This window comes from Prorops nasuta, unplaced genomic scaffold (assembly GCF_024137725.1).
Source record: "Prorops nasuta isolate Cenicafe-Biocafe unplaced genomic scaffold, Cenicafe_Pnas_1.2 PNAS00002, whole genome shotgun sequence".
Lineage (NCBI taxonomy): Eukaryota > Metazoa > Arthropoda > Insecta > Hymenoptera > Bethylidae > Prorops > Prorops nasuta.
In genome coordinates this window covers 6,550,418-6,577,315 of record NW_027116799.1, presented here as the reverse complement: position 1 = coordinate 6,577,315, position 26,898 = coordinate 6,550,418, and the positions used below count along the sequence as shown (strand labels likewise).

Sequence of the window (26,898 nt, the reverse complement as noted above, 5' to 3'; positions counted from 1 at the left end):
TGGACTAGCGTTCGAAACTTTCCAACAATACATGTATATATATATAGAGGGAGAGAAACACTTGTACCGACTGGAAGATTCTTGATCGATCGATTAATCGATAGAGGGACGCTCGGTGTCACTGTTACAGCGTTCACTGCAGATGCACGATTCTGCCAGCTGTTCAAGGTTACTCCATTCTGAGTCTGAGGGAGCAACAGAATGGAAAAAAACGCAGGGAACAGGACGGGAGTAGGGCTCGTGTGAAGCGTGCTGAGCCGGGGAGACACTCGAGTTCGTGTGGGGGTCACACAGATACGGCCACTTATGAGCGTGTAAACACGCAGTACACACGCGTGTAAGAGGCCGAGCGAGCGCTGTAAGCAACGTGGCAACCGTGGCAGGACGTAGACGGTAGGCAGAGACCGGGTAGACGGTACGGTAAACGTTTTCTGTTCTCTTCCGTTCTGCTATACATAGAGGCGCCGGTGTCGAGGGGGGACCAGTGTAAAACTGCCTTTTGCCCGCGGCGTGTCGAACACGATAAACCGTCGCTCGTGCCGTCCTGCGAGACAGACGGACTCGACTGGATTAGGGGCACCTAACCTCTGCCAAACCGGCCTTCTTCTCCACGTGCCTGCAACGCTTTATCGTCTGACGTCACGGGAGTCTCGGTACATCTGCAACTCCCATAACGATCCTTCATTCCCCCTTTCGTTGCAGAAATTGCTTCTGGCGTCAAGCAGCCGAATCAGCGTGGGAATAGAAGGTAAAATGACACGCGAACGAAGAGAGATATGCACGGTGTGGAATTTAAAGAGAGATCGTTAGCACGGAAAGTTAAAGAGGTAACTGGCGTGACAAAGGAATAGAGGTAATAAGCGCGACGCACTGTTAGGAAATGTTTCTCTCTGTACGTGTAAGTATATATATATATATATACACATTATATATATACATATATGTAGTGTACTGGAGAATGTATATAGGAAAGTTTTGGAAAGAGGAAAAGAAACAGTGGTACGACGCCCGTGACACACGCGATTCTATGTGTGTGTTCAAGTGTTTATGTGTATATGAGTTTTATCGCGTGGAACAGCTGTTTCCTGCATATCGCTATGCTTTCGAACGTGCCTTCGTATTCACATGGATTCTTCCTTATGTAATACGTAATAAAGCTAGTCTCTGGTAGATGTCTCATTTTTCGAGTCTACCAACCAATGCCGAAGATTCACTCTACAATCATCTTTCAAGGATTCTTAGCCAGCTTTTGATGGGGAATTATGCTGTAAAAAATTCTGTATTCCTTTCGTACAAGCGTTCATCGTACTCCATTATACTTAAAGAAGTCTGATTCCAGCTCATGTACATAGAATTTGTTTTATTTTATGTATATTTGTATAGTAACGAAAATTTTGCCTGATCAAGAATCAATCTGGGAAAATATTAATTTCTCCTGTGTAAACGTCGGTTATGTTCAAATGCTTATTGAAATCCGATTTTAAACTACATATATATAGCTTAATGTAATATACATGTGCACTAACGGAAATTTTGTCGGATCGAGAATGAAAGCCACAAATTATTCATTTCTCCTGCGTAAGCGTCGATAATACTCGACTATCTCATAGAACTCCGATTTTAACTCACGTATATATAGTGCGTTATACTATATATGCACACGAGTATCTAACAAAAATTTCGCTCGATCGAGTATCAATGCGAGAAATTATAAATTTTTCGTTGGCAAACGTTAATTATCCTCAATACTCATATAACTGCAATTTTAACTCATGTATGTATATATATTTATTTAAAAATAGAATTTTTTCTGATCGAGAATCAATGTAAGAAACAACGAATATCTCGTACGCAAGCGTCAAGTGTTGAACCACTCAAGGAATTCCGATTTTGACTCATGCATTTGTCAGTGCGCACGCGTAGTCGATGATAGCGAACGATTCATAGAATTGCGATTTTAGCTGGCACGTTGTGTCGGTGATTGCGCACGCGTTTTAGTATACCATATATGTACATATGTATACAAACACAAAGAAGACGGTCTCTCTAGAAATTTCGCGTTCTCTCGAGAATCAACTCGTTCTCGTTCACGATTCCCTCAAGGTGCCTTCGGATCTCTGCAGCTGAGAGGTTTTCCTAAGCTAGATAGCAGTAGAATTTACTAATCGCTTTCGTTGCGTATTTCACAGTATTGCATAGAGTTTCAACACAAACGCGAGGAGGTCAATGATAGTGCGTTTTTTTCGCGCTTAGCCTTGGCCACTCTCGATCGCAAATCGAGCATTTTAATCAGCGCAAATCTCGCAATTGCGAAGCGACGACCGCACCAACTCTTCCAATAGGTATAGCGTAGCGTGGCAAAAATTTCGATGGGCGTTTCTTACGAAATATCAGGCGACCTGGAAAATTTCCAGAAGCCCTCGCAATATTCTCGCTCTTCCCGTCCATCGACGAAAATAGAACGCTGCCTGGCGACCTCTGCCACTCTCCGTAGTTTTAAGGTGACTCCGTCGTTCCGTATCTACTATACTAGTCAGACGTGTTTTCAATATGAAATAAAGTTTTCCTTTGTAATTGAACAAATAGCACTGAAACACGATTATTTCAACGATTAAAATGACTTTTCAGGAAATAAAACCGAATACAAAAAAACAGTTTTTAATGAAAAGTATTAAGGTTACAAAGAAAGTGGAAAAGTACGGGTAATAAAATTTCATTCGAAGCAAATGTTAAAGTGGAATACTTTTTTCGTGCATTGTGTTTCGACTGTTATTTGATGTTTTAGCATTATTTAGCCGATCAGAAAACAAAACTTTGTTTATTTCACGTTTAACGCATGTCTGACTAGTACAATAGATATGGAACGATGGAGCAACTTCACGATTCTCGCTATGCCTATTGAAAACAAATGTAAACAAAGGAATGTTCACCGTTTATTACGAAACAAACACTTATAGCGTAGACGCTGTACACGATCGATGATCAATGCTTGGCTACGACAATTTTTCCTGGAATAATAAACTACTCGTATATATTATGGTTTTGTGTATCGAATTCAACGAAGCGTGCTTGCGACCGGTTAGTACGAATCGCACGAGGTCGGAATGTACACGAGTTTAAGCGTTATACCAGTGTGCTCAGATAAATTTCAGACGCGGTGATAAGAACGCTATATCAAAGCATCGATCGATATTCGGAGTAACGGAGCTCTTTTATCATGCATTATCGCAGACATATCGCGGTCGATCGTTTGCTAAAATCAAACTATACGCCAAAAAAGGAGTAGAAAGGGGAGGTTGGATAAACACCCATTTATCGCAAAGAAGCAATCGAGGGTGCTCTCGTCGACTTTACTCATACAAATTGAAAAAACGCTGATACCGACAAGCGGTAATCGATTGCGGATCAATAGTATTTGTACAAATTTCGCCAAATCACTTTTCACCCGGCGCCATAGTTTTATATATATATATCTCTGTCAGCGAAATCGTCCTCGCGACGGATCATAAAGTTTCTAACGTCATTCCTCATCCGTCACTACCATAAAACTAATCCATATCCCATCTCGATTTAAAAGCAAACTGTGCGAAATTAATGATGGAGCGCCATCTCCAATTTAATTTTACAACTCCCTCTCCACTCTAACCTAACCCACGTTTACATTATACGCATGTAATTTAATCAATGGAGCGAGCTTATCGTAACTGTTAATGTCGCCGTCGTTTTCATTGTTGTTGTTTAATTTATGCAATACGTCTGATTATACGAGAGCGCCTACACTACGACACGCTGTGCCTCTAAATGGATTTGCGCCGGTTGGACGTAGTTGAGTCGCTCGACGAACGAACAAACGTGTGTCTCACAACTCAATTGGATATTTAAGCTTTGCTCTCTCAACTCGCTCTACGAACACGTGACGGCATCCTAGACGGTTGATCCGACTTTCCTGCCACTCAGAATTTTTCAAAATCACCAAAAATAGATATTTCTAAAACAACAACAACAACAACAGTAATTAATCATTCTTGTACACTGTAAAGTCCAACCTTCATTAATTTCAATCGCGTCGATTAATTAAGCGAACGGACGCCTAGCTGTTAATTTTTGTTTCTTTCGTCGCTATATATTACTCTCCCCAGAGGGCGCAGTTGTTTTAAAGGAGCGTTCCATCTCTCACGAAGCTTTCCCGTCTTTAAGCGTGCTTTTTTTGCTCGTTTGGAAAGATAAGGGATGGCACGGTGATTTCTTAGGGATGTCGTGGATGATTGATGGCAGCGAGCGAACGTCGTACACGCGCGTAAAGCGTACATGTAGAACCGAAACGCGAAAGCGAAATAAAATTCATGCATAGGAGTCGCGAGCGACGCATCACCGTACTCACCGCGGCTCGAATACCACGCGATTGAAATGTAAACATACGTATAGTAGGCAGGACTAACCTATAAGAAACACAAACTCAGAGTCACGCCAAACCGAAAACATCCGATCGCGTAACGAGTCTCGACGCTTTATGAGTTTTTCATGTTTTCAGCCTTTATTATATATAGCTCTTTCCTTTCTTTGTTTATCTAGATTTCGTGGAACCTCGGTGAATGGGCATACTGTAAGCTGGAAGAATCGGCGGGAAAAAAAGGTTTTGTGAAGCTGCCAGTGCAGAAACACAGAGCGTACCCGATGAGTGTGAGTATCAAGTTTTATGTTATTCAATCTTACCGTCCGCAGAGCATTGAATTTTATCAGTTGGATGAGTCACGGCAGATTCGTCCAATCGAACGAAGCTCCGACGAAAAAGTCTCTTTGATGCTCGTGGCGCGTGTTAGCCCGATCGGGTTAAACGATTCCAGCGAATTAAACCCAATCGACTCTCCGCTCCTCCTTTTCTCGACACTCCTATATATATATATATATATATATATATGTATGTATACTTGGAACCTCGCGCACTAACGTCCCATATAAATTAATGAGGATCCATAAACCCAGTGAAAATTCCGATTACGTCAGCGGACTTTTTAATCGTTTTCTTTATCCCTTTCTCCTCGTGAACTCTAAGATTTTTTTGTTAGTATTTTCATCCCTACGCGTCGTTATAATAATATTGTCGTAATGTTATACATACATATAGAGTAATGGGTAATAGAGAGGTTTTTAGATTGTTCTACATTTACTGATTTTAATGGAATGTTCGTATCGTTTTTCAGGTTAGATTAACCGGAGGTCATATGGTGAAGCAGAGGAGGTTTATCGGTAATACCAATAACAAGATGATCAACATACGGGAACACTTGTAATTATTTTGGACGATAATCTAAAGGAAAAGACTTGGAGAAATTTCTAGCTTATTTATGAGTTTCGTTGGGGAATTCAGCGGAAACTTTGAATGCGGATCCTCCGCGACTCTGAGGAATTTTAAGAGAAAGAGAGTAAGAGAGAGAGAGAGAGAGAGAGAGAGAGAGAGAGGGGCTTGGAACGCCTCTGTGAAAAATTCGACCAAAGTGGCATTATTTGTCTGTCACATTTTTTGTTCTAATATTTTGATGTAAGTATTATGCAACCAGCAGGCTGCGTGGATGGAAATTTACGAGTTTCGCTTTTCAGAAAACAAATTGATTGTAATTTTGCTTGCATAATTCATAGAGTACGCCGGTACTCTCGATCGTGAATATTTTCTTCATTTAAAAGCATTGTAGTGCACTAAACATATAGTACTTTGTCCTTGTCACGGAGAGACGTAATTGCAAAATGCAGTGAAAGTCACCGGATGACTCTGGCACGCTTGCAGCCATCGTCAAAGAAAGATTGCCTTCTGAGAGAATCTTGAATGTATCATTTTTTGCCTTCGCATAGCAATTTCCCGTAATTTTCCATGCATCAGCCGATTGACTTTTATAAACTCGGTCCATGACCGTTTTATCATGAATAATGGTATTGCAGATTCTAGGTACACACGTTGATCAATTTATAGGATTTTTATGAGAGGGAAAGAGGGCGAAAAACCAAAGTTTAGCCAAGTGATATTTTAGCATAGTATTCATTTTTCGATTGACTCCATTAAGAAGAGAGATAAGAGAAAAAGAGTGGACAAAAAAGTAGTGGAAGAAAATATACCATAAAGTATAAGATTTGCCCTGAAGGAGCACCGTGAACGGTGCTCCCAATTGAAAACTTATTTTCTTTCTATCCTGTGCCGTAAAGGCAGTGATTCTTCACCATGGTAAGTACTCGCTATTTTCTCTCTTGTAACCTATGAGAAATTTAAGATTGCCAGAAGGAGAAATATAATTCTCTAAACGGTTCGGCAGATTTTCCTTTTTTTCCAGTCGGTTTAATGGGGGGAAGTAGGTGAGAACGGTATAGTATATCGATAAATTTACGAGGTAATTTGGATTTGAGCGGAGCTCGTATAACGAGGGATTTTAGTGAGAATTTAGTTGAACCACGTGGAAAACTCACATAGGTCAGCGTTTTCTCATATCTCGAGTGAGCCTCGTGTTTTCCATTGCGACCGATTAAGCGGTGCGCTTGTTCGGCAAGAATAATTAGCAGCGATATACCATCCGAACCGGCACTAACTGGTTTCTGCCTAATGGATATGCCGCAGAATAGCCCTGCTAAAAATGATACTTCTGTAGTAGCGAAAGACTTATTATTACTCATGAAATTTATTATTAGCTTTATCGCTTCGACCTCCAATGTCCAACTTTAATTTTTTCACGCCGAGTAAAAGCGAGTATATATATATATATATATATACATATACACATATGTGGGTATAGATATATAAGGATGCAGAAGAATTACTTTTGTCGTCTGTTGACCTTGGCACTCGAGCTTCAGGCGCTCCGAGATATCAGTGCTCAGCCAAGGGTTGCTGCCAACTGACATAAAGCCTGGTTATTTGCGAACCGACTTTTCCTCGTAAACAATCCTCTATTCTTTCCATTAATGGGCTTATATATATGTCATACACAAGTTTAACTCCATCCACAATGAAATTCTGGATCTGTTACTCGAGCAATTCTAAATTCACAATTTCTACCAATTATCTCTATATATATATTCAGTACGCAGCCAGACGTAGTAGAGCAAGACAAAGCCATTGGCCACAACAATTGTTAATAAGCAACAATTGGTAGCGACGATTAAATCTCACTGAACTATTTCTAGAATTCAGTGATCAGTGGGAGAGAAGGGCCAGCGCTCCACCACCGGTGGATACAACCAACCCTTATCCCACAGTTTCAGTTTCAGTTCCAGACAAGGCTGCCGGACCTTGGCGTTCCCGCACCTTGCTCAATTACCGCAATAATCGACTGCTACTGCCAAAGCTCTCGCTTGCTGGCTGCTACTGGCAAACAACCAAGTCTCGACTAATTTACAACCTTGCAGCAAATTCCTGTCGACCACTCGAGTCCAGTCCCGTTGTTTGTCGAATCAGCGGAATCATCCACCGAGAATCAAGAAACTTATATCGTCCTCTGGAATCTACCCAGCACACACCTTCCCGACTACGAGCTATCAAAGAAATATCACTGGTGGAATAGAAGCAACGTTATCTTTAAATTGACTTTTCGACGAGTCTGCTCCGAAGGCCTTGCCCGATGTCTGATTGGAGCAGGACGCTCCGATGAGTCGGAGTGACCCGAATAAGCGATCCTGATTAAGAATCTAGCTCCTTATAGTCAGGGACGCAATTATGCTGAGCCCCGAGGAGATCGATACCCCCATATTGCACTTTCTTTCTTTCCCTGCGGCGAAAGCCGATTTATTCCCGAATTAGTTTTTAAATCAACCGGGGAAACCCCGTCCAGCCTCGTTTCTTAATTGAAAGAATCGATTTTCACCGGAAAATCTCACCCTCTGTAACATCATCCCTCCAGCATACTGTAATTCCGTTACTCTTCTTCGGCTCCGTTTTTTTTCTTATACCAGCCTTATTATTACCTTTTGGAGCTAATAAAATAAACCTCATCATCGAGGATCAGAACCAATCTTCTTCTTTTACGTCCAAACGTGCACTTACCACAATCACCCGAGGCCCTATTTACCATCCAGTGTTAGAGTATATTATACATGAAACTAACACTGCTTCGGCAACCCAAATTTATACCTTGCCAAGCCTGCGCGCTTTATTTTCGACCATGTTAATCGGTCCACCTTGCGATACATCGTTGTCTCGAGGTTTCAGTCGAAATTTCACGGCGATCGATGTAATAGAGTCCGTCGAGGCGCTTCCCGGAAGTAAACGTGCAAGAAGAGGACTCCTGGTCCTCACCGAGGATAACTATGTGGTTCCATTTGGGGTTTGTTTCAGCGAGAACCGTGAAGGCTTCTCGATTTGTCGAAGAGTGAACGAGGGATGTAAATAATAATAATAGGCTCGTCGAGTAACGATCGGAAGCTGGAGTAAATGTGGGTCGAACGTGGAACGTCAGGGAAGAGTACACTACTTTGGTGGATGTGGACGTGGTGGATGATCGTGAAGAAGTGCGAGCGAGTTCCGGACAGCGCCGGTCCTAACTGGTTTCTCGTCGATGTTTTTCGGCGTAAGGACGTCTCGTTGGACGGTCGCCTTGGCTCGTGACAGGGGCCGGGGGGTTGTGTGGACGTCGACGCCGTTGCGTAAGCAACTTCGACGTCCGCCGTCGCTCGGCGTCAGTCTCTCGCAAATCTCCAAGCCTCGCGGTGCTTGCGCGCATAAAAACAATCAGCCTCTCGTTTAAGCCCGGTTCTTTATCATACTCGCACCATTCCTGGAATCCCGACAAGGTCGTTGACCTCGATATCCTCTTGAGTGGATCAAGGTCAAGGTCGTCTCAAGGTTGTCCGTCGACAGTGACCGGCACTGAAGTAGGAAAACCCAAAGCAATGACGTCATCGTGACCGAATTCCTGGTCACTGTGACGTCGTTATGACTGATTTTCCTATCGAACAGTTTCAGGGGTCACTGACCAGGACCAGGGTCGACTCTGGGTCATCACCGGAGCTCCCCTCGATCGTCTCGTTGATCGGACAGTGACTGGTACCGGAGTGTAGCAAGAGTGGTCGCAATTCTGTCAAGGTGACCACTTTTTGGGTCACACTGACGTTATTGTGATTAGTTTTGCTGGTAGGTCAGTGTCAATGGGTCATTGACCCCTTCCAAGTCCTACTTTCGGTCGTCGTTCACTTCTTTCCGCATCGTTTCTCGCAAGGAAATTTGGTAATTTTGAAGTGTTCACGGCGTGACCACTTTTTCCACCCTGATCTCACAGATAGAGCTCTTCAGTGAATAATACCAGAGTTTAGCAAAAGTGGTCACTGTTGCGTCAGTGTGATCAGCTTTGCTAGCAAATCAGTGTCAAGAGGTCATTGACTGGGGCCAAGGTCAACTTTGGGTCATCACTCGCGTTCTTTCCATTTTTCAATCTTCTCCTTGACTCCCCAGTGACTAGTAACCAGAGTGCAACAAAACTGATCACTGAATCAAGTAAGAGCGTGACCAAATTTTGGGTCACTTCAAACTCATGACCAATTCTGCTAGCAGGCCAGTGTCAGAGGTCATCGGCCAGAACGAAGACACGACGCTAGGTCGTTAATCGCTCTTGGCCCAATTGTCTCCCGGTCCCAAGGCCACGACCCGGTTGCTTCTGTTTCTAGAAACGCGCATGCACCAAAACGTAAACATCATCCACGTTCCAAAGAATTTTCCACGGATGTCACAACTCTCCCATTTTCCCATTAGTCATACCCACCCATTTACACCTCTGCACACTCATTACCACCGTAATTACTCACATACCACAAACGCCCACTTTCCACCATAATCGCAAAGCCCGACTGATTTCCATGAGAACAAAAACTATTCTTACCATCGCGTGTCATCAATCGTCTCACAATTACTCTTCCTCATCCCAAAGAGTCAACCCTAGCGAAGACCCCGGAGTGACGCAATAATACGCAACGTTGGGTTTATTTACCCTATGGAAGCATGGAAAAATACACACGTTTTGCAAGAGAGCGTGCTGCTGATTCTTATCACCGCTTTCGTATTTAACTTAATTGTGGTGGAGATTTCTAGCTGCTTACCGGAGTGGCAAGGTCGCGAGTGCGATTAACTCGTGTTGTACGAAAATTCGGAAGAGGCCGGCTAAAATTGTACGCATATACATATATATATATAACTTGAAAGGACTAATATAGCACGCGATGAAGAGGAAGATTTTAGTGTTTGGAACGAGATAACCACGTCTGGGGTGATCCAGAGACGATTATCGTGTTAATATTTTGAATATTATACAATGATTACAACGATAGAGGAAGGGGACGCATCATTAGCGGGTTAAAGGCAAGCTGTTAACACACGGGGATTCCTCTTATCTTGCGGAGTTGTTTCACGGTATAAAAGACTGTGAAGTCGAGACGGGTCTCTTCAGTAATTGGTATATCGACCAAGCAAGGTATTCTTCTCCAGGCTTCCGATTGGCCCACGCTACGGTTACCTTCTCGAAAATTCTTACGGCGCGTTTATTGCTCCTTTTCATTCTCTCTATATATAAACACACACACACACACACGCACACACACATATATATATAACACTCGTCATTCTTTTCCCTACCTCCCCTTCCTCCAAGGCTGATCATTCACGATATTAGGTACGAGTTACCGGGCTCCCGTGGCGTTCGTGTGTGAAGTAATTCGGAACATTTGGTGAAGTGCGAAGGACACTTATGAAGGGGTCCGTCTTTTTACCGGAGCCCGCTGTTTATCGGATCAAATATATTTGGGATATCGATTGGAAGCAGTAACAGGATCAAGGTGGGTAACGATTGGAAGACTGCTTTTCTCACATTCCCAGTTTTTTTTACCTTGAGTCTTCTTCATTCTTCATCCTTCGAGGAATTTTTTCTTATTACTGCGGGTATTATTGATTTTGTTGGTTCGAATTTCCTGGGCGTTATTTTTTATTCTTATTACTACATCGATATATATGTGTGGGTATGCTATAATTGGAAATGATATATATATATATATATATGTTAATTAACAATATAGATCAGCTCTGAACTATCAGTCCCATAAATCTCTCCAAAGAAATCAATAAAAGTCGCTGCAAAATAAGCGAGATCTTGCGAGAATCTCGTCAGCCTAGACCGCTCTTGCATAAGCCTCCAAAAGCGTGCCAATAAACGCTCCAAAAATATCATTTCTCGCGCTAATAGCAACCGACTGTACGGACCGTCGAGTCTGGACAGTTCGCGTGTTCTTTGACCTATTTATATGTATGCTACAAAATAAAAGAAACCGCATCATCAACCCAAAAAAGCGTTTATCAGAAGGAATTCCACGAAAATTCGAACCGAGCTTATAAAGCGAGCTTAAGTCATACACATATACGACGAAGAGGTTAGTCTAGGCTATATTTGGATACACGACGAGATAAAATTGGTATTTATTTTGACCGAGCAGTGTCGAATTAGGCGGTCAGAAATAACGGCTTCCTGTCGCATTATGAATCGACGCCAGAAGCGCAATTACCGATAAGATCGCGATAACGAAGGATGACAATCGATAATAGACCCCAGCAAAGTCTCCGAGTCTTGCGCTTTCGATAAATTCCTGTGTTTGATCCGCTGAGGCCGCTGAAGAGGTCATTGACCTTTCTCCATGACTTTCCACTGGCGAACCATATACAAACATATATATAGCGCATAACAACAAGGAAAAGGTGTCCGGACGGAAGAATTTTTATACGGTGGAATAATCGAGCGATAGGAATCTGATGGATGACTGAAGAGGGGAGGGGGGGGGGGGGGGGAGAGTGAAATATGCAAAGAGCTTGAGTCACCTTAAGACATCGGATCTACGAAAAAATGTGTTGCTCTCGAGGACCAGCGTCGGCGCGGCATGGCGACGGCTGATAATGCAATCGGACGCGATGAGAGATAGCGAAATATTTTCGGAAGCTACATGGTAGATTGCGCGCTGGATTAAAATGCAGGCTCGAATGCGAGGGAGAGAGAGAGAGAGAGAGAGAGAGAGAGTATAGCAAGGCGTATCGGTTTCAGCGAGTTACTTTATTATCGTGGCTCTCCTGTCGGATTATCTCACGACGGAGATTCGTTTAACAAAGCGGATTATCTTGCAGCGCGCAGCTATCTGCTCTCGTCAGTAGTAGGATTGAAAATCCACGGCACAACAGCGCACCAACTAACTATCCTCGACTTGTCGGCCATCAAATCCGGTTACGCGAGCTCCCCCCTCGCTACCCCCCTCCAACCCCCACTCCCACCCCGTCACCACCCCAACTATGTAGCTTTAATGCTGTTAGTCGAATCAACGCCAAATATACCGCCTACGTATATGTATCTATATATATGTATATGTATATATACTAGGAATTTGGCAAAATCTCTCGCTCGCTTTGTTCCCTTCGTATCGCAACTTTGCACGGAATAATTGCACACTTGTGAGAAACACCACGATATACACTTTTGACGGCTGGTTCATCGGATTTTGTCTGTAAAGTTTTCTTATGGGTTTTCGTGGTTCTTTTGAGCGATTTTTGATTTTTTTTATGGTGTTAATGTGGTTGGTTTTAGGCAGTTTTTTTCTTTTCGAGGTTTTTGATTTCACTGGTTCTTCCAAAGGAATCTTGTTCCTAGTGTATTATTTTTCTAAGGTTTCTTGTATCGAAACTTTGCGCGGCATAATTGCACACTTGCGAGAAACACCAGTGAAACACCCTTTTTCATTCCCCGTCGATCGAGCTTGTCTATAAACTTTTCTTACGGGTACTCGTGATTTTTAAACGAGTGTTTCGATTTTTTTTCGATAGTATTTCGTTGTTTTCTGAATTTTTATTCTTGCGCAGTTTTTTAGTTTTACTCGTTCTTCTACGAGGATCTTGTTCCGCAACTACATGTGTTTATTAGTTTTTTCAGATTTCTCGTAGCGCAGCTTTATATAGATGGAATTATTTCACACTTGCGAAACCATTTTGAGAGACCTTGCATCGAATGGATTGTGCATAAACTATTTTTAATCAATTTTATATTTGTATTCCTAATGTATATATATCTCTAAGTCTCCATTTTCCTACAGTGAATCACTATTTCCCAAAGTCACTCTTAATACAGTTTTGCGCTCTTCTACTAGTTCCTAAGAATCGCACTGCGAAAGCACGTATGTTAATATTTTCCTCAGATTTTTCATATCGCAACTTTAAATGGAATTATTGCACACTCGCAAAATCATTTTAAAAGATCTTTCATCGAACGGAGTGTATAAAAACTATTTTTAATCAATTTTATATTTGTATTCCTAATGTATATACGTCTAAGTCTCGATTTTCCTACAGTGAATCACTTTTCCCTAAGTTACTCTTAATACAGTTTTGCACTTCCACTAGTTTCTTCTTGAGAATCTCACTGCGAAAGCACGTATGTTTATTATTTTCCTCAGATTTTTCGTATTCGCTACGCTGCTGCGGGATGTTTCGGAGAAAGTTTCTTTCGCAGCAATTCCCCCCCCCCCTACCCGCGATGTGCAACAGCACGAAGGGGGTGAAAAATCGCGGCTAATTGTAAAAATTACAAAAGTTGGTTGGACGCGTTCTCGAACGTGGGGCATTCGTCGCTGGTGGACGACTTGGCTCTCTCGTCGTGGTAGCAACTCCATTAAGGCCGAAAACTAATTTCAGAGCGGCGTAATTCGCGCGAAGGAACTCGGGCGAAAGGAGCCACCAGAGTTTCCGGCTGCTGGCCGGCATTCGCCAAATAATGAATCGCCGTTGAAAATGTAAAATTAACGATCGCGAGAGGAGACTGAATTGTTTAATGAAAAAGCAAGCTTTTCTGCTGCGACTATGTGTGTGTGTGTGTGTGTGTATGACACACTGCAACAAGCTTTTTGTACATTAATAATAAAATCGGAGAGATTCGCTGAAAATTCTGCCCTTTCATTGACCTCGATTAACAAATTTCCAACTTATCGTTGGGATAATCGAAATTCTTGCTATACTTGTGTATATATATACTAGTTTGCAAACAGTATAATAATTAGCAGGGCTATGAACAATTATTAGAGCAACCAGGTTGATTGTGACGATAAATGGAATATACGGAGCAAGGGTGAAATAATTTGGAACTTTTGTAAATAAATATTAAAAATTGAAGTTTCGCTGAAAATTGTGCCTTTTCATTGATCTCAATTTAATCAATTCAACTTATCATCGCGATAAGCTAATTCTTGGTGTATTTATATATACTACTTTACGAATAATATAATAATTAAAAGGGTTGTGAACGATTGCTATATTTGTAAATAAACAATAAAATTCGAAAGATTCATTGAAAATTGTGCCTTTTCATTGATCTCGATTAAAAAAGATTTCTTATCATCGTAATAAGCTAATTATAGGTGTATTTATATGCATTTATATGTACTACTTTACGACCAGTATAATCATTAACAGGGCTGTGAACTATTACCATATTTACAAATAAATAATAAAATTGGAAAGATTCATCGAAAATTGTGCCCTTTCATTGACCTCGAATAAAATTGTTCCAGTTATCATCGCGATGATCAAAATTGTTAGTATATATGTACATATAGAGAAAAGACGGGCAACACGGAGTATATAGGCGAGATTAAAACGGGGTACTCTTTTTTCTCTACACAATTAGAGCTTTATCTACTCAACGTTTACGAAATTATAGTACAAACGCGCGCATACAACCTTTGTAATAAGGTAGAAATCGACAGTTGTAAGACAATCGATGACCTTGGCACAAGTGTGTTTAAAGTACACACAGTTTTAATATCAGCGTAGAATAATTTCAACGTATAAGCTGTAGTAAGTCAAATCATTATTGAAAAATATTATGACCAATTAAAAGTGGATGTTTAGTAAATAATTTTCTTGTCGTGTGTTGAAAAAATTGCATCTAGTAACAAAAATATGACTTAAAATTATCACCGCATTTTGTCCTATGCAAAGTCATAACGGGACAAGTTGCACTTCTTTGCTCTTTCTGCGATATAAGAAAAATGTTTATTTTTTTATAAGTTCAAGTATCATTAATAAATAATTAATGATGTAACAATGATCCTTATTTCCAGAATCACAAAATTTCAGGTTTTTTTTAATTTCATTTTAAACATTAAGTACACCATTTTGTTCGCCTCTCTCCTATATACATGTATATACTATTTAGCGAACATTGGAATAATTAGCATGGGGTATAAACGATTACTATAGAATTCAGGTTGATCGCGGCGACAAACATACGATATAGGGATTACCAGGGCGAATTAATGCGGAATCCGTTATCGATGTATCGGTTATCTTTGCACAGTGTTAATCGGTCAACGCTGTTTACAAACGCGCATCCGATACAATCGCTGCTCTCTCTCTGCTGCAAAATTACGCATTCACGAGCGTGTATTCTTATTGCAGGTCTGTTGATTGAGAATGCACGATGACGCAGCGAATCTACCAGTGGTCCACGAATCCTCGCGAGACATCGCAGGATATCCAAATGGAGCCCCCAAAACAAAACTCTCACCGAAGAGAAAAAATCCTCTCGAGGTGTAAGTATAGCCATGCTGCACGTTGATTTATCATGTGTGATATATATATATAAATAAATAAGCACGAGTGATATCAGCCAAATTAAACAATATCCTTGAACACTCTCCTCTGTTTTATAACTTTGTCAATTGTAGAATTATTACTGAACAATTTTCGTTTTTGTTTGTTTTTTTTAAATTATAAAAAATAGCATCGTAGCTTTAGCGTTAAAAATGATTTTTAAAGAGCTTCGTTCGTTAAGCGAGAATTTTAGTCCAACCGGGACGTGTCATACTTAAAGGCTGCACGATTTTGCGGTCTATGGTACCTTTGATATATTTCATTTCAGACACACTGCAAGACAAGGAGAAGGATAAACAGGAGGCTGAATATATGCTACAGGAGAATGGCTTGCCAATGTACGAATGTGATTCTTACAGAATGTCGAACGATAGAGATACACGAGTAACACCTTATTTAACACATAAATATACTGTCTATAGTATAACGTATTGAAGATCCATTGAACTTTACAGTCTGGTTTGGGGCAAGATGCACAACCAAAGATTCGATATTTTTACACAGATAATACTTTTCCAGTTTTGCTGTCGATGACTCTAATCGTGATTGAGATTTTCATTTTCTGTCCACAGTGAATTTGTACCACCACAGACCAAGGAGGATGAGAAACCTCAAGAGGCGCCTACTCTACCCCCTGTGCCTTACTACAGACTGGTAAATGCATATTATTCTTTATTGCGCAAATTTTTAACTTTTTGCTTTCCATTTGTATAAGAATATATTCTGAAAAGTGGACCTTGAAATTTTCAGTTTCGATTTGCTACATTCAGCGAGCTGATGTTCGTCTTCGGAGGTTTGATAATGGGAACGCTTACTGGCCTTTGTATTCCCATATCTACGATACAGTATGGTGAGTTCACCACTCTCTTGGTGGACCGTAACATGGAGAACCAGACGAGTACTCCCACTTTGATCATGGAGTGGTTTGGTGGTGGAAAGGTCTTGTTAGTATATGCAGCATATATATCTATATATATATGTATATAGCGAGAAAATTTCAACCCTGGGGGTCGATTACCTGTTTAAACGAACATTTTCAGTTTTGTTAAAAATAACCAATTGTTATATATACATTTAAGATGACATAACTTATTAGTGATTCGTTAAATTTTATTTACAAATTTTCATGCGAATAATCGACCCCTTCATCTATGTTCTGTATACATTTATCCGGAGTTTATCTCTTCATTACTGTTACCACTCAGAGGACCCACCGCTACGTTCGAAGAGAGAATGGACGCCCTCTACGATGATTCGGTAGCTTTTGGTGTATCCTGCGCAGCCCTGTCCACCTTACAGTTCTTCTTCGCCATTTTTACAGTCGATCTACTAAATGTGGCTGCTTTTAGACAAATCGCCAGATTACGTAAAATGTTTCTCCAGGCTGTACTCAGACAGGACATGTCTTGGTACGATACAAACACATCAACGAATTTTGCCAGCAGAATCACAGAGTGAGTTGAGAAGCTAAAATTGTGTAATTTCAAATACGTACGAAATTCAAAGTGGAAGAAACCTATGGTATACAAAAAGCTAGGACGATCAACAGGTTGAAAAATTAATTTTATACTACCTTTCACAGGGATTTGGACAAGATGAAGGACGGAATAGGCGAGAAGTTGGGCATTTTCACGTACCTCATGGTCTCGTTCGTCTCGTCCATCATCATCTCGTTCATTTACGGATGGAAGTTGACGTTGGTGGTACTGAGCTGTGCTCCGATAATAGTTATAGCCACGGCGGTGGTGGCCAAAGTTCAAAGTTCATTGACCGCTCTGGAGTTGGCTGCTTACGGTCAGGCTGGCAGCGTTGCTGAAGAGGTGCTCGGAGCCATACGCACAGTGATCGCTTTCAACGGGGAGGACAAGGAGGTTGAGAGGTACGCGCAAAAATTGGTACCAGCGGACAAGACCGGAACTCGAAGAGGAATGTGGTCCGGTGTTGGGGGTGGTGTCATGTGGTTCATCATTTACATGAGCTACGCACTGGCCTTCTGGTACGGGGTCCAGTTGATCCTGGACGATCGACCCAAGGAGACGAAGGAGTACACGCCAGCTGTGCTGGTCATCGTGTTCTTCGGGGTGCTGGCTGGTGCCCAGAATATGGGACTGACCTCGCCCCACTTGGAGGCCTTCGCGGTGGCCAGAGGATCCGCAGCTGCGGTCTTCCAAGTCCTGGACCGTGTACCCACCATCGACAGCCTCAGCAAGGAAGGCCACAAACTCAAGGCCGTGAACGGTGAGATCGAGTTTAAGGACGTGCACTTCCGGTACCCTGCCAGGAAGGACGTGAAGGTTCTTCAGGGCCTCAACTTGAAGATCAATCATGGCGAGACCGTGGCCTTGGTCGGTGGGTCTGGATGTGGAAAGTCCACCTGTCTTCAGTTGATCCAACGACTGTACGATCCTCTTCAAGGTCAAGTGAGTAGTAACGTCAAGGAAGAACGTTCTGGAAGGACAATGCTCGCTCGTTTATCAATCTTAACGATATTGGCTCGCTCGTTGACGTTGGAGGGCTTGCTCGTGGATAAAGGGGTTTATCGGATCGAACGCGTCACAATGCTTGCATTGTACACGTGTTCTCAGTTCTTCCTACTATGATCAGCCTGGTCCCTGTATCGTTTTCATCTATCCTGATATAATGTCCTGGATTAATGGTCTTTTCACGCGCGTCTCGGCACACGATATTCCCAATTGTTCCGGACTAACTTTCCTGCGATATTAACCTCGTAAATATTCGCCAACTTGGAGGCAATCTCGTGCAAATTTAAACTGGCGACGCTGGAAGTGCTGCACGAGTCCGAGATTCTTTATGGTAATTTTTGTGCGCAGGTTCTTCTGGATGGAGTCGACATCTCCAAGTTGAACGTGCAATGGATGCGTTCTCACATTGGTTTGGTCGGCCAGGAACCCGTTCTCTTTGACACGACCATTCGTGAAAATATCCGCTACGGAAATGACAGCGTTACCGAGGAGGAGATGATCAAAGCGGCTAAGGAAGCCAACGCTCACGACTTCATCAGCAAACTGCCCGAGGTAACGCTTGCAGTGTCACTCTCTCGCTGCCCTCCAGGAGACTCTCCACTTTTATATTCCATCTCTAAAATTCTCTCCTATAGAGTCGCGTACGCTGGTGCAGACCAAACGTTAATCTCGACGCAGAGTCTCAGGTGGCCTGCTCTAGTGCAGAATCCGCGTGCAAACACTCAAGTGCAAACAATATTATCCGCAAGGTTGCAGGGTGTTCGTTATCGAATTATATCGCGACGCTTATATATATAATATATATATATACATTGTTATAATGTTAATTAATCCGTATTAGAAGTGTACGCCAAAAGTTTCAAGCAAGAAATTACAACTAAAATTGTATTACAAGACTCGAATGAAAGAGACCATGACCAGCCTCTTTCTATACAGTTCTCAGAGCTATTTGACAAAAGAAATTTTTACCTTCTTTTTCAGGGTTATGACAGCCCAGTAGGCGAGAGAGGTTCGCAGTTATCCGGGGGGCAAAAGCAGAGAATAGCAATAGCACGAGCCCTAGTTAGGAGACCCGCCATTTTGCTGCTGGACGAAGCAACCTCGGCTCTGGATTTGCACAGCGAGGCTACGGTGCAACGTGCCTTGGACGCAGCGTCCAAAGGACGAACGACCATTATCGTCACTCACAGATTGTCCACCATCACCAATGCGGACCGTATAGTTTTTATCAAGGATGGCCAAATGGTGGAGCAAGGCACTCACGAGGAACTGCTGGCTCTTGGCAATCATTATCATGGATTGGTAGCAGCTGATGCTAGTGCCACTGCGAAAGGTACTGGTACCACTCTTACACAACTATATATTTTTACTTGTATTCATTTGTTAAACTTAAAATTCCTCTGCAGCAAAAGCAACCGCATCAGCAGCCAAAACCGTCACCGCAGCCAAACCAAAACAAAAACCACCATTGAAGAAACAATTTTCCACCCTGTCGATGCACTCGCATCGCTTGTCCTTGGCCGGTGGCTCCGAAACCTCGGAGGACCAACTGGAGGAACACGAGAAACCTTATGATGCACCCATGATGAGGATCTTTGGATTGAACAAACCTGAGTGGCCTTTCAACTTGATCGGTTAGCGAAAATTTAGGCTTAGGAATAATTATAGTATATAAAACTGCATATCTTATTAATAAATAAAATATTGTCTTCCTCAGGATGTCTAGCAGCAGCAACCGTTGGTGCCTCCTTCCCAGCGTTCGCCGTTCTCTTCGGAGAAGTCTACTACGTACTGGGTTTGGTGGACGACGACGAAGTCCGCAAAGAAACCGTCAACTTTTCGATTCTCTTCATAATAGTCGGTATTGTGACTGGTATCGGTACCTTCCTGCAGATGTACATGTTCGGTTTGGCCGGAGTGCGAATGACCACAAGATTGAGGAAGATAAGCTTCAGCGCCATGCTAAAACAAGAGATGGGCTGGTACGACGAGGACTGCAATAGCGTTGGTGCTCTTTGCGCAAGGTTATCGTCGGACGCTGGTGCTGTTCAAGGAGCTACCGGAACTCGAATCGGTGCTATTCTTCAGGCTCTCTCCACCCTTGTTTTGGGAATTGGGTTGTCCATGTATTACACGTGGAAAATGACCTTGGTCTCGGTGGTGTCGATACCGTTGGTGCTTGGAGCGGTATTCTTCGAAGCTAGGATCATGAGTGGTCAGGGTCTTCAGGAGAAGAAGAAGATGGAAGCCGCGACGAGGATCGCGGTCGAAGCAATCTCCAATATTCGTACCGTCGCCAGTCTAGGCAAGGAACTGGCCTTCCTCGACAGATACTGCTCGGAACTGGCGCACGTCGCCAAGGCCACCAGGATCAGGAACCGCCTCAGGGGTCTCGTGTTCTCTTGCGGACAAACCACACCCTACTTTGGCTATGCTCTCAGTCTCTACTACGGTGGATATCTGGTCGCGAGGGAGGGCCTGAACTACCAAGACGTCATCAAAGTATCCGAGGCTCTAATTTTCGGCTCTTGGATGCTTGGACAAGCCCTCGCCTTCGCTCCAAACTTTAACACAGCGAAAATCTCAGCTGGTAGGATCTTCAGGCTCTTGGACAGGGTCCCTGAGATCACTTCTCCACCGGGAACCCATGGTCAAATAATTGATTGGGTAACTTGCATTTCCTTTTGATTCCCTCCAATCTTCTACACAGCTGTACATGTACATAAAATTGTTTTTCTTCCCAGAAAGCAGACGGCCTTATTCAATTCTCCAAAGTGGAATTCCATTATCCAACCCGACCAGAGATGCAGATTTTGCGAGGATTGAATTTGATCGTGAAGCCTGGACAAATGGTTGCTTTGGTGGGTCAGAGTGGCTGTGGAAAGTCCACTTGCATCCAGTTGCTGCAACGCTTGTACGATCCACTTTCCGGTGCGGTGACTCTCGACAGGCGTGACATCTCCTCGGTCTCCCTCGCAACCTTGAGGTCCCAGCTGGGCGTCGTCGGCCAGGAGCCGGTGCTGTTCGACCGTACAATCGCCGAGAACATTGCTTACGGCGACAACACTCGTTACGTTCCCATGGACGAGATCATAGAAGCAGCCAAAAAGTCCAACATTCACGCTTTCGTTAGCTCTCTACCTCTGGTATAATACATATAATCGCTCCGAATTCTCCTCATTAATGCTCCGCACACACGCTTCTTCATCCCCCCTCTATATAATCTTTCTATTCCTTCGCTCAGGGTTACGACACGAGACTGGGATCAAAAGGAACTCAACTGTCCGGGGGCCAGAAACAACGTATAGCTATAGCACGTGCTCTCGTGAGGAATCCACGAATTCTACTTCTGGACGAGGCTACCTCCGCCCTTGACACTCAGAGCGAAAAGGTATTGCAGGCTATGAATGGAGACACAATTCTTGGCTCTTAACCGTATTTACCCAACCCTCTGACTACAAACGGTTGGCTGGATCGATGGACCGATGTAAATCGTTATTTCCCAAGCAATTTCGTGCAAAACCATAGTGCCAGTTTAAAAGAAAAATTCCGGGAAGCTCGCGGCCGGCCGTAAAACTTTCACAACGACAAAGTGGGTTAAGGAGCTATACTTTGGAAACAAGAAAGCTGCACTGTCGTTATATTATACTATACACTATACCGCGTATAAACGTATGACAAAAGCGTGATGGGGCTTGCGAAGCGCACTTTTTTAACCAGCGCTAGGGAATTGTCCCTGGCGAGGCTTTTCAAGTAGCCAAACTATCCGTCCAAGGATAAAAAAAAAACAGGGCACGTAAGCATCCCAGCAATTTCACACTTGATGCTTCCTGAATATTAGTTTACTCCCGGGCCCCCTCCCACGTGTGTCCGTAAACAAAAAACTCTCCAGTCGTGAGAGTGACGCGTGATGAATATTAATGGACCGCGCGTTCCGCAGCGCGAGGATATTGTTAATGAAATACGCAGAATGCTAGAAAATGGAAGCTTAGAGGGGGAATGTTGTCGATAAAGGTTTGAATGAATTTTCGTGGGCCACGAGTGAATCGACAGGGGGATGTTGGTTCGGATAACAGAAAGGGGGACTTAAATCGGTTTGGATTACAGGGATCGTTATGTTGGTCGGACAATCGGTTGCGTTACCACTGTTTGGTCTAGGGGGTGAAAGGGGTGGGTTAGCAAGTAGAAATCGCGGTCTACTGTCTGTATCCAGCGTGTAACAGCAGGTGGTCATTATCGGTGCTGCTAACAGTCGAAAACACTCGGGTTTACGAGCACCGTGCCTCGGTACGTTGTCCCATCGTGAAACGGCTAGTTGGAGTTAATCTCACGGCAATATCGTTAGTCACAACGATGTATACATAGTCCACACGTACAAACACGGTTACAGAATGAACCAGAAAATGTAATTCTTTCCAAATGACACGAAAGGCTAAAGAGTGTGAATTTTCAGGTGGTGCAAGCAGCCTTGGACAAGGCCATGGAGGGAAGAACCTGCATCACCATAGCTCACCGTTTGGCCACCATAAGAAACGCCGATGTTATATGCGTGCTGGAAAAAGGAACCGTGGCAGAGATGGGCACCCACGACGATCTCATCGCTGCTGATGGACTCTACGCTCATCTTCACGCTCTCCAAGAAGCTGCCATCGAGTAGATCGAAGATCTCACGCATTTTCCACTCTGCGTCATAGCAATGTCTCAATACTTACTCGCTGCACCCTCTCCGGTGAAGAGAAGGAGATCGATCTGACTCTGGAGTAACTGTAACTCGATTGAGAGTTTCCTTTTTACGTTATTTTTTCCCTGGCACGTTCTTTTTCGTCATGGGCCCCTTGTAACCCGAGGGACGTCTAATGACGCGGCATGAAAAATTTATAAGTGTTTCTCGTGCGTGAAGGAGAGGGTACAGCAGTAAAGCCATCATCCGCTTTCATTATCATTCGTCGAATACACACGAAGGCACTGTCAGGTTCTCATTACGTATTCAGTCGTTGGTGCCTGCCGGCATCTGTAGGGAACGTAATAAATTGTCACAGTCTCGCCAACCTCTCGTGCCTTATAATATAATTAGATATTTGCTCCGTGTCTCTCTATACTATATCGGTAGGGAGAATAGTGCTACTAATTATTTCCCTTAATAAGACTAGACAGGATGGTTTGATCGTTGAGTATCATATAAGCAAACACTCTTAGAGCTAATAATGCTTCTCGTCGCTCTTTTCCTCTTCTTATCTGTTTAACGATGATGTATGAGGACGGAGGGGGGGGGGGGGGGGAGAGGGAAAAACATTAGGATGATTTTTCAAGCGCGCTGGGTCAACCCCTCGACCAGGCCTTGGGGGAAAACAGGAAAATCCACCTTGATAAATTCGTCAGATCTGAAACGCTTCGCTACTTTTTGAAATTTCATAAGTTCTTCGAGCGCCATATATGAAACCGAGCGTGGCTGGATTTTTCGACGTTTGTGTGTACTTGGCTGTGTGTTTGCGTGCGTGTGTGGGTGTGTGTATACGAGATCGATCGGATATTTGGAAAGTAAATAGAGGAAAGTAAGTTTCTTTTGTCATGGGAGGGGTGAAAGAGAGAAAGAGAGACAGAGAGAGAGAGACTCGCGAGAGAATTGATTTATGCATGGCGCACTTATACGTGAGATAATAATCTTAATAATCATTATTATACATATACATATAGCAGAGGGCCTATTGCCAGAGTGCTTTTTGCCGACACGTGGATCGCAAGGAACGCTTACTTAACTTTTTTCCCCTTCTTCTTCTTCCACTACTACTTTTTTTCTTTTTCTTGCACTTTATCTCCATCCCTCACAAGATAGCACAAAGTTCATGAAATATTCCAAGAATATGTATAGAGCATACTGTATATTCTATAAATATTCTTAAAATATTTTATGCATTTTTGCGCTATCCGGGGCTCCCTCTTATTTCCAGCGTTCAAAGCACCATCCCCCCTTGTTGTGTTACTCTCTAAAAGAGAACGCTGTCGAACGGCGAGGAGTTAAGAAACGTTCCAGAAGCGTTACTCGAGACTAAGGCTGCGGCCATTATAACTTAAGGACAGAGATCTTTGCGCGTGAGGAATCCTGTGCCGAATCGAACACATTTTTTCGTTGCAGTGATGTACTAGCAGTATGACGATCAGCAAGTATTAATTTTTTTCGTCTTTTCTCGTTTTCTTATTATACTTATTATTATTAGCGACGGTTCAAATTATACACTTGTCTGTCACGTACGAATAAAGGTAAATGAACTCAAAAAATGTATAAGGAAAAACTTGACGATTTATTATTGGAAGGACTGTTCGTCATTTTATTCTCTCTTTACACGAGCCTTCCTTCCTGTTGCGTGTTTAGCTTATACACTATTTCCACCATACACGCGTTTTCTCTTTCTTTCCCGTCTCTGCCACTCGAAACGGCGTTATTATCCTCGCACCGACTAATTAATCCACCGGGGCTTTCGCGGATCTCAATGGCGCGACATTTTCCATCACGAAGAGGAGCGCGCGAGTGTAACGCTGAATTTTGCTGAGCAGGAAGTTTCTGCTCCAGCGCTCCAGGAAATACAATTTTTCAGCGAAACAACTAAACTACTGTTCTTTCCGAGGGAAAAATATTCAGGGCGTTATTCAGCAATGGATTTCGCGATTTCATTTTGGTCTTTCAAGAAAATTCCACGTATGGTGGCTGTCAGTTGTGGTTTCCTTATGAAAAAAGGAAGGAGCGAGGAAGAAAAGGTGCGAGGGAGATGGCGGACTAAAGGAAAAAGGAATGCTTGATGGATGGATCCCGCTAGGTTACACCGGATAGCCGCTGGTTTTAGCAAGTGAAGTAAAGGTGCAATAGAAAAAAAAAACACGATATACAACCAAATCCATCATTTTCCCCTCACCAAGCACGTGGATCAAGTATAAGAAATAATACAAATCGCTTTACGACTATTATGGCGTTGATTTCACCAATTATTTTTTTCTTTATATTTTTCTACATACATGTTGATATAGCCACAATTTTGTAAGTAATAAGAATCTTAATTTGGGAAGCTTTATACTGCAACTGTACTACTCGCGAGCCTCGAGAACTTTTCATGCCATTTCGCGACTACGATTTTTGCCCGCGTTGCAGCTTCGTTAAAATTTCATTCAAACTAATTTATGCTATGGTCATGTGATGATATTGGTGAGCGTCTATTTAGCAAGCGAAGGAAAGATAAAATAGAAAAAAACAGAATGTCTGACCAAATCCATCATTTTTCCCTTACAAAGCGCGGAGACTGAGTAGAAAAAGTAACACAAATCGCTTTGCGACTATTGTGGTGTTTATTTTACAAATTATTTTTTTATCTACATTTCTATACATATATTTGTTAATGCATGCATTTGTAAGCAATAAGAGCCTTAGTTTGAGAAGGTTGATGTTGAAACTGTTCTATTTACGAGTGCCGAAAACTTTTCGCGCTATTTCGCAGCTACGATATTTTCCCACGTTGCAGCCTTGTTAAAATTTTATTCAAGCTAATTTATGCTTTAGCCATGTAATGATATTGGTGAGCGTCTGTTTAGCAAGTGAAGGAAAATTGCAATAGAAAAAAAACGATGTCTGACCAAATCCATCATTTTCCCCTTACAAAGCGCAGGGAGCAAGTAGAAAAAGTAACACAAATCGCTCTGCGACTATTACGACGTTGATTTCACAAATTATTCCTTTTACCTCTATTCCTCCAAACGTACACAAAGGCAGGAAACTTTAAACAATAAGAATCTTAGTTTGAGAAGCTTGATGTTGCAGCTGTTCTACTCACGAGCCTCGAAAAGTTTTCACGCTAATTCGTTGCTGCTGCGATTTTTGTCCGTGTTGCAACCTCGTTAAAATTTGATTCAGCCAATTTAAGCGTTGGTCACGCGGTGGTATTAGCGAGCGCCCATTGGAAGCACGAAAATGGTGGAGCGAGGGTGTTCACAGAGGGCTCCAGGAGGAATGAGAGAAGAGTGGAATTCTGTGGAGAAATCTGAAAGTTGAGACTTTTTTGCCGTGGAAAGTTTGGAAAAGAGTGACGATAGGGAGGTAAAAATCGAGGTAAAAGCAGAGGTGGAAGGAGAGGTCAGAGGTCAGAGGTGATAGGTCGAAGAGAAAATGTGACAAAGGCCTTGGTGGGTCCACGAGGGGGCAAGCAACTTTGCAGCGTCGCGAAAGCTGATTTACCGTGGTGGCGCTAGTGACTGTTGGTAGCTGCTCGCACACGAAATTATTTTCAACTTTGCCCAGCGAGAACTTTGAAGTTTCCTCAAGTGAGAAATTCTCTTAACCCTGATTAACTTACCTATTATACACGATGCACTGTTATTCGCGAAAATCAAAGATTAAATCAACAAATAAAACATGTATCCTCAAGACGTGCTTGGAACGTTCCTAGTATATCCGAACGTCAAGTGGACTCCCCTGAACATTGCTCCTTATTGTAATCAGCGCCACGAGTGGCAGATTTTCCAAGCTGTGAGAAAAACACTTTTATTTACTTTCAGAAACGATTACTCAAAAAACAATAAATAAATTATCAACAATCCTCGACATTAAAGAATCTAAAGAATAAATTAAATCTTTACTTAACCTTAAAAAAACAGAAACCAAGAAATCGCCCTTCTCAGACAGCTTATCAAGTTACCACTCGTGTCTCTAGTTTAAATCCTTGATTCGCGAATATGTACACAAATGCGACATGTATTCTAATAACATTTGATTTTCAGATCCCCTCCGCTTAA

At 42.6% G+C, this 26,898-nt stretch overlaps 1 protein-coding gene and 1 long non-coding RNA gene across 9 annotated transcripts; one reads left to right on the top strand and one right to left on the bottom strand.

Annotated features, from left to right (window-relative positions):
• The first annotated feature begins 353 nt into the window (after window positions 1-353).
• Window positions 354-24,434, top strand: Mdr49 (Multi drug resistance 49). 8 transcript variants are annotated; one of them, XM_066742777.1, is made up of 17 exons: window positions 354-748; window positions 4,573-4,680; window positions 5,202-5,539; window positions 5,935-6,214; window positions 15,446-15,579; window positions 15,909-15,978; window positions 16,213-16,294; window positions 16,391-16,584; window positions 16,846-17,094; window positions 17,223-18,060; window positions 18,472-18,675; window positions 19,105-19,456; window positions 19,530-19,757; window positions 19,841-20,790; window positions 20,868-21,269; window positions 21,368-21,514; window positions 22,577-24,434. In XM_066742777.1, exons 5-17 carry the CDS (start codon window positions 15,468-15,470, stop codon window positions 22,778-22,780), a joined length of 4,032 nt encoding a protein of 1,343 aa, XP_066598874.1. In that variant the 5' UTR covers window positions 354-748; window positions 4,573-4,680; window positions 5,202-5,539; window positions 5,935-6,214; window positions 15,446-15,467; the 3' UTR covers window positions 22,781-24,434. The 8 variants fall into 8 exon arrangements, with proteins under 8 accessions (XP_066598874.1, XP_066598908.1, XP_066598868.1 ...); XM_066742811.1 differs by lacking the exon at window positions 15,909-15,978 and having other exon boundaries at window positions 358-748; XM_066742799.1 differs by lacking the exons at window positions 354-748; window positions 4,573-4,680; window positions 5,202-5,539; window positions 5,935-6,214 and adding exons at window positions 8,657-8,850; window positions 8,936-9,022; window positions 10,638-10,800.
• A 134-nt stretch (window positions 24,435-24,568) lies between these two features.
• Window positions 24,569-26,775, bottom strand: LOC136783025 (uncharacterized). Its single transcript, XR_010824211.1, has 3 exons — window positions 26,460-26,775; window positions 25,941-26,135; window positions 24,569-25,883 (listed from the first exon to the last, which is right to left on the bottom strand). It is a non-coding gene; the product is annotated as an uncharacterized lncRNA (long non-coding RNA).
• Window positions 26,776-26,898: the final 123 nt, after the last annotated feature.

Coding starts and splice junctions, on each gene's coding strand:
- Mdr49 (XM_066742777.1), top strand. CDS start 15,468: ATGACGCAGCGAATCTACCAGTGGTCCACGAATCCTCGCGAGACATCG. Junction 16,585..16,845: donor TTTGGTGGTGGAAAGGTCTT/GTTAGTATATGC, acceptor GTTACCACTCAG/AGGACCCACCGCTACGTTCG. Junction 21,270..21,367: donor TCGTTAGCTCTCTACCTCTG/GTATAATACATA, acceptor TCCTTCGCTCAG/GGTTACGACACGAGACTGGG.